At 37.7% G+C, this 12,240-nt stretch overlaps 1 protein-coding gene across 3 annotated transcripts; it reads left to right on the top strand.

The window, feature by feature from the left end:
• Positions 1 to 1,463: 1,463 nt before the first annotated feature.
• Positions 1,464 to 10,734, top strand: LOC130415229 (proteoglycan 4-like). Of its 3 annotated transcripts, XM_056740783.1 has the most exons (11): positions 1,464 to 1,628; positions 3,223 to 3,434; positions 4,284 to 4,440; positions 5,585 to 6,385; positions 6,481 to 6,522; positions 6,742 to 6,821; positions 7,949 to 7,992; positions 8,671 to 8,707; positions 8,820 to 8,994; positions 9,328 to 9,411; positions 9,859 to 10,734. In XM_056740783.1, exons 2-10 carry the CDS (start codon positions 3,225 to 3,227, stop codon positions 9,333 to 9,335), a joined length of 1,554 nt encoding a protein of 517 aa, XP_056596761.1. In that variant the 5' UTR covers positions 1,464 to 1,628; positions 3,223 to 3,224; the 3' UTR covers positions 9,336 to 9,411; positions 9,859 to 10,734. The 3 variants fall into 3 exon arrangements, with proteins under 3 accessions (XP_056596761.1, XP_056596762.1, XP_056596763.1); XM_056740784.1 differs by lacking the exon at positions 8,671 to 8,707; XM_056740785.1 differs by lacking the exons at positions 8,671 to 8,707; positions 8,820 to 8,994; positions 9,328 to 9,411; positions 9,859 to 10,734 and adding an exon at positions 8,195 to 8,350.
• The last annotated feature ends 1,506 nt before the right edge of the window (positions 10,735 to 12,240 follow it).

Consider the following 12,240-nt stretch of genomic DNA (forward strand, 5'->3'; position numbering starts at 1 on the left):
GCTGGGTCTATACTACGCAAGCTATGATGACTTTCGCCTTGATATTTTAGCGCGGATGTTTACCAGCTTAACTGCAGTGTACGGGGCGAGAACGAGATTTTTCAACTCGCGTGATTCGCGTCATTCGCGGAAGCAGAAGCCGCCTCATCATCTCATAACGAGGGCTTCATTCGCGCGATTCGCGCAGCAAGTAGGTCTATTGGCTCTTTGCATTAACATATAAATCACTCGCGCTTGACACGCCATTCGCGTTTGGTATGAACACAACATAACGTTACTGTGAAATTACCGCATCAAACGTGAAGTGCTAATATGGATGCAGCTATGAAGCCGCCGGGTTTGCTTCAGGGAATATTAATTTTTAAGAAGCTTCCCAATGGAAACATCGACAAGACTAAGGTTGTTTGCACCTTGTGCAATGCGGAATTGGTTTAAAAAAAAAATTCTCTCAACAGGTAGTGGTCTAGCTTTAGTTGAAACCAGTAACTTTGTATTGAGATGATCTAATGTATTATGGCTCCTGTATGACATATCGCTTGTTGCTCCCTCACTCTTTGTAAGTCGCTTTGGATAAAAGCGTCTGCTAAATGACAATGTAAATGTACTGTAGCAGCTCTTCCAGTCTCAAGTACCACCTAAACGCAAATCATCCCTTAGCTAATGCGGAAGTAAACACAAGTTGATCTTCTTGAACATAATTTAATTTTCATCACCAATTATCATATTAGAACAGCTTTCTCAAGCAGTTTGTGATGCATTTTGGAAACAGGAGATGAGCCCCTGGTCTAATGCGCCACCTGGCTTGAGAAACCCGTTCTCAAAGACTTACTTTTAGTCATTATTTGGGTAGCACACATATTCTGAATGCCTTCGGCAGAATTCAAATGAGCCATTTTAATCTAGATTAATCTAGATTAATCTTGGAATTAATCTAGATTAAAAAAAATAATCTATGCCCACCACTAATATATATATATATATTAAGTTTAGTATTTCACTCCATCCAGGGTGTATCCTGCCTTGATGCCCAATGACTCCTGAGATAGGCACAGGCTCCCCGTGACCCGAGGTAGTTCGGATAAGCGGTAGAAAATGGATGGATGGAAGTTTAGTATTTATATATTCACGTCTACCTATTTATTTTTACTTTTCTTAATGTTGTTTAAGCTTATGTTGAATGCTGTTTTTGTATCGTCTTCACAAGTTTAAGAGAGTTTCAAATGGTCTGCTCCTCAAGGTTCTTGACATCATGAGACATGAAGGTTGTGAACCAGTTCACTCTCTATGTTGATATAATAACACCTGATGAATTTGTTTCTAGTCAGACAAAGCTAAACTTAAAAAAAAAACGCAGTTAAACTACACATTGAGTACGTGTGAAATACCTGTTGTTGACGGTCTACTAGATATTAGACCCACTTGGCCTTCCATATCCGGAAAATTCAACCTGGTCTCATGGGTAAGACGTACCTCTGCACACTTTTTGCAGCGCCACTAAATACGTTCTAGCAGGTACATATTTCTACAGTTTTACGACACGAAAGTCCACTGGGGGCGCTAAAGAGAAGACCTCTGTGTGACACATCGATGACGGTCGACTCCACATACAACACGATTGAGCGTCAGAGGTATGTACAGTATATCACATTATCCTAATGCTGTCTGCGTTATTTTAGTGAAATTGTAAAGTGTCACGTTGTTTTACTGAAACATGTTTGCTCTAATGGTAACTAAACTGTAACGTTAGAATCATGCGACTGCCCGTGACGCCAGTGGACAGTTAAGTGAAGCTAACGCATGAGTAATTTAGCTAGCGTTAGCCACCGCCGACAATTAAAGTTTTTTTTTTACAATTACCGTTACGAATTCTGCGGTAGATTTAGTAGCTATGTGGCTTGTTATCCGGTAAGCTTAATAAAGCTTTTGGCGACCTTTGAAAATATAAATAGATCGCTTTATAATTCGGTTTATTGTTCGCAGTGGTGGACAGTAATGACGTTTTTATCTTTTTACTCCGCTATATTACATAAAGCATATCGTTACTCCTTATTTGGAAATAAAGAAATTACGATGTGCCCCTCATGAAAGAAATGATTATTTTTAACGAACCGGGTAAATCGGTTCGCAAATCACGCCAAATGATTCATCTACGATTGTATGAACTACTCAATGATTCAAATGAGCCGTTCATAGCGAGTCTTCAGTGAACTGAATTCACGCGCGCGCGCGTGCGCGCTATAAGTAAGTTACTCATGTCCAGTTTAAGGATAATCTTTGTAACTGAAAATCACACTTAGGTCAAAACCTACAGTTGTTGGTGTAGTCTTAATCTGCAGACATCGTTGAATGTGGACACATCGAAGTCAATTTGAAATGTTTACGTGAAAAGACGAAATATTATAGTAACAGAAGTTAAAAAGTAATTTAAAACGCATGCATCATTCATCGTCCCAGTTGAAGTGGTATTATAATGTTATGCATTTATCCATGCGTGACCCCTGTTTTTAACTTGTTTTTCAACACATTACATACGTGACAAGCACTAAGCCGAAATAACTTATTTATTTATTTATATGAAAATGTTTCTAACCTGAGAAACTACATGATGGAATAAGAAAGGATGTGATGTACATACTTACTATCAGTGATACCTGCTGGGGTCGTTTTACCCCACAGACTAGGTTTAATAAATAATTATGGAAAAATATGTTCCATAAAATGTAATCCCTTAATACAGTTTGTATTCTTATGTCAAATATAACTCAGATTTTCTGCAAAACGTCAAGCTTTAAAACACTTTTCCATTAACCAATGAAAATTGGTTGTATTTGTCTATTGGCATAGTTGTAATTAGGCTAAATTACATTTTAAAATACTTTTAATCAGACTACAGGTAATTCAAAAACGTACAGTGAAACGTTGACATATCAGGTTAGTCTTTCCATGTAGCACCAACTTGTGCCAATGCCATGCTTGCATATGAGTACATATTACTACATTTATTTATGTATTGAACATGCATTTTATGTAGCAGCCGTACCTGCCACAGAATGAGTGGTGCTCGAGCTTAAGATAACTGCCCATGTGGCTGGACTTTAAAGTAACAACCTCATTTTAAAAAGTTAATTTATGTTATAATGATATGTAACGTAACAATTTGACCCCTTTTTACTGGATCATATGGTACAAAAATATGTTGTATTACTTTTTTCTTCTATTTAGAGATGCCGGGAAACACACAGAAATTGTGCCCCGGGTGCAACACCCTGATAAGTGTTGCATTCAAGACATGCCCACTTTGCAAACAACTCCAGCCGTACAAAACAAAAGTTGCAAAAAAGAGATGCAACTTTCAAAATAAGAAGGCTGAATGGAAGAAGTCAATCGAGAAAAACAACAACAGGACAGTTGTACTTAATAGCTGCCATGTAATGGTAAGTTTAGGTCAGGGATAAGCATACAAATAGGGTGATTCATGGGGTCAACTCAAACGTAGTAAAGTTAAACGGTCAATTGTCATGTTTCCATGCAGCTGTCAAGTAAACTTTTATGAAATGTGAAAAAAAAAAGAAAATATGAATCACATGTGTTTCCATCAACTGGTTTTGAGTGAATAAATTCCTGCAACGGGATCCTCCCGCCATGAGGCCGTCCCGTTCCCCCCCTGGGAAAAATACATTGATGAAAACATGGCTGATGAAGCAGAAATAAATATGTTAGTGATAGCATTTTGGTGAATATTTAGTTACAAACCAGTAGTAATTAATTTCTTGATATAAGTAGACATGGGCTGGTATGAGATTTTGGTGCTATAATAACCTTGCTCAATGAATACCATGGTTTCACGGTATTGCTATTACAACACTAAAATGTGTTACCTTCAAATGTATGCATATACATAGAGACTGGACACAATTTATTTCAGTTTGAACCATAACTTGTGTGTGGGGTAAAAATAAAGCCTTAAAATTAAAATATTCTTAAAAAATATATATATATTAGACATAAACATCAAACATTGAATTACATGATTAAACAATCTATTCTTATGCAAACACAGCTCTTACCTTAGAAACTGTATCACATAATTTTTTTGTGGTTTTGAAACCCTAACTCTTTTAAACCTTGGTATACCTTGAAACCGGTATGCGGCCCATGTCTATGTATAAGTGGCACATTTTAAGAGGTTTTTTCAAATGACCATAAAAATGAAATGAAATTAATATTTTAGTCAAATTGATTCATTCTATGCATGTTTTTTTAATTTAAAGTTTTTATTTCAGCTTGACAAACTTGCTGCCCTTGATTTCTTCCCCATACTACTTTTGGGAAAGAAATTAAAGGGAAAGTTGGTGGCCGATGCCATCCTTGGAGGGGATTACGTTTTGGATCCCGATTTGTTTCAGAGGGTTAAATTGATGTATGAAGCAGTGCTAAAGAGTAAGTTTTTTTTACTAATATTAAGGTCTGTAATCTGGAAACACTGATAATCCACATGTTTCATTCTCTTTATTTTTCATATGGATGCAAAGGGTGAACCATTACATTTAGCCATAATAGGATAAAGCAGCATGTGGTGGCTCTATTGCAAAACAATACTATTGCCTGAAGTCAACAAAATAGATAAACAGTATTAGGCAGACTGTTTTGTGACAATAATTACAATTGATGGGAGAAGACATGTTTTAGGTCTATGAATTGCCCCTGATTTAAGTTAAGGGTAAAAAATGATCTACCTATTCCTGATAGGGGCAGTATACTGCACATGTAGTTTATGCTTTCTGGCTCATAGCCTTTGGTAAGAATTGATCTTCCTGTGGAAACAATGTTCTGAAGCTAGCGTTCTTTAAATTTTGGCCATGGGCCAGATCATTGATAGCTCAGGAGACCTGGATGTAATCTCGTTATTGTTTCATTTATGTATCCATTTAATCACAGATTTTGCTCCATTTCCTTAAAACAATCAGTTTGAGACAGAGAAGATATGAGGAACTCTATTGTAAACTTTTACCGTAGATAAAAAGAAAGATCTACTACATTTCCCTCTCCACAACAGCTTTGAACAGTCTTCTTCTCATAAATTAGTTAGGAAAATTTCAGCCTCCTCCACAAACACCAATGTTGTCTTGTGGGAGAAACAGAAAATGTAATATTAATTTAAGTATAAACTCTGCTTGACTATTTATCCTGTTGAGACTTCACCTTAAACACCTTTGGAGAAATTTGGTTCTAAAAAGTGATAGAAGCATGAGAATACATTTAATATTTTGGGGTTGGATACCTCCTCTTTATATACAACTAGTTGCAGCTTCTTTAGCATTATCCCCCTGTCATAATCATGAAAATTTAGAATGCTCTGATCAAAAGCTAAGTACAGTATTGCCTTGATGACTAGATCTCTTGACATATACTGTAGATCCTTAATGGCTCTTTTCAATCATAACATAACACAACACACATGTAATGTAGAAACCAATTCTATTATAAAAACTAGCCTCTTACACTTGCATTCAGATCATCTTTGTGTTTTTAATAATTAGTCATATGCAAAGTTCTTAATTTTGATCTTTGTCTTGTCTGCAAGTTCATTGTCAAAGACAGAAGAAGGCCACAAGTAGCACAGAAACTACTGACCCTCCAGAAGCTACTTCCACCAGCCCTCCAGAAGCTACTTCCACCAGCCCTCCAGAAGCTACTGCCACCAGCCCTCCAGAAGCTACTGCCATCAGCCCTCCAGAAGCTACTGCCATCAGCCCTCCAGAAGCTACTGCCACCAGCCCTCCAGAAGCTACTGCCACCAGCCCTCCAGAAGCTGCTGCCACCAACCCCCCAGAAGCTGCTGCCACCAGCCCCCCAGAAGCTGCTGCCACCAGCCCCCCAGAAGCCGCTGCCACCAACCCCCCAGAAGCCGCTCCCACCAGCCCCCCAGAAGCTGCTGCCCCCATTCCCCCAGAAGCTGATGCCACCAGCCCCCCAGAAGCCGCTCCCACCTGCCCCCCAGAAGCTGCTGCCACCAACCCCCCAGAAGCCGCTCCCACCAGCCCCCCAGAAGCTGCTGCCCCCATTCCCCCAGAAGCTGCTGCCACCAGCCCCCCAGAAGCCGCTCCCACCAGCCCCCAAGAAGCTACTGCCACCAGCCCTCCAGAAACCACTGCCACCAGCCCCCCAGAAGCCACCAGCCCTCCAGAAGCCACTGCCACCAGCCCCCAAGAAGCCACCAGCCCTCCAGAAGCCACTGCCACCAGCCCCCAAGAAGCCACCAGCCCTCCAGAAGCCACTGCCACGAGCCCCCCAGAAGCTACCGGTATTGATATCACAGGCTCATCAGAAGCCACAAGACCCCAGGCCCAGAAGGCCAAAAATAGACCAAGAAATGAAGTACACTGTATGTCCTTAATACTCAGTAAAGTGTGTCTGAACTCTTGACATTCTTAAGAAGTAATAACTTACTGTATAATAAAGTGTGATGTCTTGATACAGATCCAGTCCAACAGATGGAAGCCAGCAAGAAAAAGAAAAAGTGTTAAGTACATTTTCTGTATATACATTTGCATCAGTAGCTTTCCTGTAGCCCATTGGTAAGAGCTTTGCATTAACAGCTTTGGATAAAAGCGTCTTCCAAATGAATAAATGTAAATGTACATTAATATGATTTATTAACTACTCTTTGATTCTGCAGTCGCTGTTTGGTTTTATTTGTAGCAATATACTTATTTCAAAATAATATTGCCTATCTTTCAGATGAGTGTCCAGAATGCTGTAGGAGAGTGAGCCAAAACAACTTTGATTACTCCAAGGTTTTGAAAAAAAGAGTGAGAGAGGTTTGTCTTTCCAAAGCATTTTCACACAGTCTTGCATTATATCGATGTACTTGCAGTCATAGACTACTTAAAAAATCTGCTTAAAATCCTTCAAACCATCTCATCTGCCCCAACACTGCTTAGCGTCAAATTGTAAAATTGATAACCAGACTAAAAATACAACATGAGATGAACCACTCTACCCAGTATTTTCAGATTGGATTAACTTCAGGTTTTTTCTTTGGTATAACAATTGTGATTCATAAACCAACAATGACAACAGGCAAAGAAAAACTATTATGTAAAAGATAAGGGTGAATAGTCCAGCTAAAGCATACACTGATCACCATAATGGTGACTCAATAAAATAAATTCACATTGAGCTAACATATTACTGACATAATAACATAGTGACATCACTATGATCATCCCATGACCTCATGTGTTGACTGTGTAGTTATGTTGCCGTTTATTTAATGCTAGTTGTTCTAGGCCTTTGTTGTTGTCTGACCAGTTGAAACCTACGATTACACACTGTTCTGTAAATTAACATACTTTGATTTTCCTTCATACCTTTTGCAAGTATTGACATGAACCTTTAAAACATTTTTACATTTAATTAATAATGGTCTTAAAATTGTCTTAAATATCTTTAATTTTACTTGTTGAAACTTGCAGAAGCCCTGAAAATGTTAGAGCATAGATAAAAAAGGATAACACTCTGGACATGCTGAATGTGAAGTTAACATGAATTGAAACTGAATCACTTTGAATTCTTTGTATTTAATAAAAACGCATTTGGCCCCAACAATGTATTCATGTGATTGTTACTGAGCTGGATCATGACATCATTGTTTTCTTCAAAGCTGCTGTTTTGACAGATGAACTAAGTAAAAACTAATCAATAAAGACTGAACTTAATAATGCTGGACATTGCCACCCGTTTTTCTAGAGCTGCTACACAATTTATATTGTAAATAAGCAGTATTTAAATAAAGGTTACTTGATGACATAACATGATATGTTAGGACTTTACCACTGTACATTTTACCATCACAATTGCAAGATTTGTGCCATGCACACATGGCTGGATTTTGTGTTGTGGAAAGTTGTGTTGTGATCATGCTTGTTTTTTGTTTGTTCTATAGGGAACAGAGGAGGTCCTCATTCGTTGGGTTCCATGCAAGACCAGGTATAGTACTAATCGACGGTTTATTACATACAGACCATATACAACAGTTTTAATATTTGGGTAACAGTAACAATGTCAATAGTTCACTGAAATGTTAAAATATTTTCAATTCTTATATTTCATAAAGTGATATAACAGTTTGCTTGCCCGACAGAGTCACTCAGCAAATGTAAATTTTTACTCAAAACGTTGTCTCTTACAGTGGGACCAAATGGAAGGACTCATGGGAGCCTTCTTCTTTTCTTGAAGAATGAATTAGAAATATGTAAATTAATTTAAAAATGGGGCTTGTTGTTCATTGCCTAAAATGTATATTCCTTCAGGAATAACCTAATAAAAATCAGTTTTGTATGCATCATTATTGGACATGGTATGTCACTTACAGTATGTCTTGAAAATTTAATGGTGCATGTGTTGCCTTTTAAACTTCCAAAATGTTGCTGTTCAATATGAAATTGAGTCCATGTGCAAGAGCAATTTAGCTGTCCTGCCTGCACCCCAGCAATGCTTACATATTGGTTGAAGGAAACATTACTGTTTAAAGTGTATTGCAAGGTATTCTAGAATCTACACATTCACACATGAATGGCAAAATACACAACTATGTATTGTACACCAAGTTACCTTTATCCGTGTCAAATCTTAAATGTTAGTTCCATTTGTTCTTGTTTTTTTTAGATCTGAAAGTGGTCGGGATGTGAATACATTTCAGAATGTATAGTTATTTGAACACAAATTATTCTTTCCTTTTTCATATACCTATTTGATACAATTCTTACATCATGACATAATGATCATTTGTCAGTTACGATTTTTCGACAATGTAGGTTATTGGAATATGCATTTGTGTTGGGGCTTGGTTGGCAGCCAGAGAGAATTCCCACAAATCCTGCAAGAAGGTTTATGAGGAGCAACTGGAGTTGGCTGTCTGCAGGCACGTTGAGCAGAGAACATCACAATGCTGCTGGTTCCATCTTAGGGCAGGAAGTGGAGAAGTAGTTGGTATGCTATGTAGATGTGCAATCATACAGTATATAGTATTTGGATAAAAGACCAGACGAAGCCATGGCAGTTGTAGTTCTATCTTTTGATCTATTATTCATTGGCGGTGCAATAATTATGCATTCAAAGCATCAAAAAGATTTAATATTGGCAAATAATTACATTAAATAGAAATACCTAAGAAAGACAAATGTTTCTATTTACAAGAAACATGTTAATGGCTTCACATAAAATGGACAGGACTGAACAGTATAAACTTTATTATGGTGATAAAAATATCAGATAACAAATAATGATTCATACTAATAATAATAATTCTTCTCATCATTTTAGACTTCTAAAGCTATATTGATCCCCCTTGGGACCTGGAAACCCTGAATGCTCACCTTCACCTGGAAATGAGAGCATGGGCAGATGGTAAGAAAAGGATGAACATCATCTGACATTTGTGTCAATCCCTTTTTTTCAGGAGAAACTGACTATCCAATATTATTGTAAAAAGGAATCATGATATGATCACCATGTTATTCTGCAGAAGTAATCACAAATGAAATGCTTAACTATCACAATTTCACAAGCTCTCCATCCACATTTTAGTTCCTTTGTATGATATCGTGGAATTGGTTACATTGTAAAGAAACAATGCTATCACTAAAAAGATGTGAAAAAATACAAACAATTGTCCATGTGCCTATTTTTGACACAGAAGCAGGATAGTTTCTGATTGAAGGTCACACACATTCAGCAGTTGTTTGCTCGAACTTTCCATAAACATTTCAAAATATTTGAAATTTGCTTGTTTGTTGGACATTGTCTGCTGTATGGTGATTTTTCTTTCTGTTTTTCTATACAATTCCTCTACAGGTTTGGGTGACTTGACAAAGGATATGCAGTCAACTGTCTTCTCAATCGGTGGTACCACTCACTCAGTAGTCAACACAAACAGGCTGTAAATGCATACAGCAGTATAGCCGTTATGGAGGACATTCAGGACAACTCTCCGGTGCTGAAGATGTGCACAAAAAAGACTTTCCTTTCTATTAAACAGCCCTTTTTTTGAGGTGATTTACTCTAGATAGGGCTCATTACAAACCCAACTGTTTGAAAATAGTGCACTTAGATTTTTTATTTTTGAACTAAATCTACTAAGTGTTGTCACACATAGCTTACAGATAATCAAGGCCAAAGGTCCAGCACATATAGAATGGCAATTCTAAGCTATTATTAAGATAAACTCAAAAATTGAAGAAGGAATTTGCAAATACTAATATTGGACTATTATTATTAATTTGGTTCAGCTTTTTTGTGACAACAAAGCTGTAGTTTCTCCAGACTGGTGTCACTACATAGCAAGTTAATCATGCTAATTTCTTAAATAATCCTATTACAAAGCATAATTTGTTTTTCACACGCTTAAATTGTACAGATTTTAAGGGAAAATATTTTGTGTATTATTGTGTGTGTGTATGTATCTAAGCTATGATTGCAATAGAATGTGGAAATGTCTTCATTTGTCTTGATGCATACATGCTGTTTGTCGTTTAAGCATACTTGTTGATGAACCCCATCAAATGGAATTTAAATCATAGATGTATTTCTATAATGATTTCCATATCGCATCATCCAAGTGTACATCAATATAGACATAAATCAAATCCACTTTCACTGACATTCTGTAAAACTGTACAGAGAAATGTATTAATTTGTCTTTATGCATATGTTCACTGCTGTAATAAACACAATAATAATGCCATAAATGTCTGCTGTGTGAACTTCCTATGAAAATAATATAACATTTGTCTGACTTTAGACTACTGCAGATGCTTACAAGTTCATGACTCATGCATACACACTGAGTCTTGGGTGTGGTACATACATATGTTCACTACTTTAATAAACACATTGTTGATGGCATTGCCAATGAAGGGTGAGGTCGGGTTCCAAAGGTTTCACTAAAACAATGCCTGGTACCGGGCAGTCTCCATGAAATATTGAAATGAAATCTTGTAATAAGACCAAACAAAATACATTTTCAGAGTTTAAATGGCAAATGTTGAAAGTGAGACATTTTGAAATGTCATTCTAAATATGGGCTCATTTTGGATTTCATGAGAGGTACACATTCCAAAAAAGTTGGGACAGGTAGGAAAAAGATGCCGGAAAAGTGTACATCAGCTAGAGGACCAATTTGCAACATGATTGGGTATAAAAAGAGCCTCTCAGAGTGGCAGTGTCTCTCAAAGGGCAAGATGGGCATAGGATCACTAATTCCCCAAATGCTGAGGCGAAAAATAGTGAAGCAAAATCAAAAAGGACTTTCTCAGGGAAAAATTGCAAAGAGTTTGAATTTATCATCATCAACAGTGCATAATATCATCCAAAGATTCAGAGAATCTGGAACAATCTCTGAGCGTAAAGGTCAAGGCCGGAAAACCATACTGGATGCCCATTATCTTCGGGCCCTTAGACGGCACTGCATCACATACAGGAATGCTACTGTAATGCAAATCACAACATGGGCTCAGGAATACTTGCAGACAACATTGTCTGTGAACACAATCCACCGTGCCATTCGCCGTTGCCGGCTAAGACTCTATAGGTCAAAAAAGAAGTTATATCTAAACACGATTGTGAAGCGTAGGCGTTTTCTCTGGGCCAAGGCTCATTAAAAATGGACTGTGGCAAAGTGGAAAACTGTTCTGTGGTCAGACGAATCAAAACTTGAGTTTCTTTTTGGAAAACTGGGACGCTATGTCATCCGGACTAAAGATAACCCAAGTTGTTATCAGCACTCAGTTCAGAAACCTGCATTTCTGATGGTATGGGGTTGCATGAGTGTGGCATGGGCAGCTTACACATCCGGAAAGGCACCATCAATGCTGAAAGGTATATCCAAGTTCTAGAACAACATATGCTCCCATCCAGATGTCATCTCTTTCAGGGAAGACCTTGCATTTTCCAACATGACAATGCCAGACCACATAATGCATCAATTACAAAATCATGGCTGCGTAGAAGAATCCGGTTACTGAAATGGCCTGCCTGAAGTCCAGATCTTCACCCATAGAAAAAATTTGGTGCATCATAAAGAGGAAGATGCGACAAAGAAGACCTTAGACAGTAGAGCAACTAGAAGCCTGTATTAGACAAGAATGGTACAACATTCCTATTCCTAAACTTGAGCAACTTGTCTTCTCAGTCACCAGACGTTTGCAGACTGTTATAGAAAGAAGAGGGAATGCCACA

Source organism: Triplophysa dalaica, chromosome 25 (genome assembly GCF_015846415.1).
Source record: "Triplophysa dalaica isolate WHDGS20190420 chromosome 25, ASM1584641v1, whole genome shotgun sequence".
Taxonomy (NCBI): domain Eukaryota; kingdom Metazoa; phylum Chordata; class Actinopteri; order Cypriniformes; family Nemacheilidae; genus Triplophysa; species Triplophysa dalaica.

What these genes read in the sequence shown, in the direction of transcription:
- LOC130415229 (XM_056740783.1), top strand. Translation starts at nt 3,225, where the DNA reads ATGCCGGGAAACACACAGAAATTGTGCCCCGGGTGCAACACCCTGATA. An exon ending in GTATGAAGCAGTGCTAAAGA is followed by an intron (nt 4,441 to 5,584) that starts GTAAGTTTTTTT and finishes CTTGTCTGCAAG; the next exon opens with TTCATTGTCAAAGACAGAAG. An exon ending in ATGTGAATACATTTCAGAAT is followed by an intron (nt 8,708 to 8,819) that starts GTATAGTTATTT and finishes TCGACAATGTAG; the next exon opens with GTTATTGGAATATGCATTTG.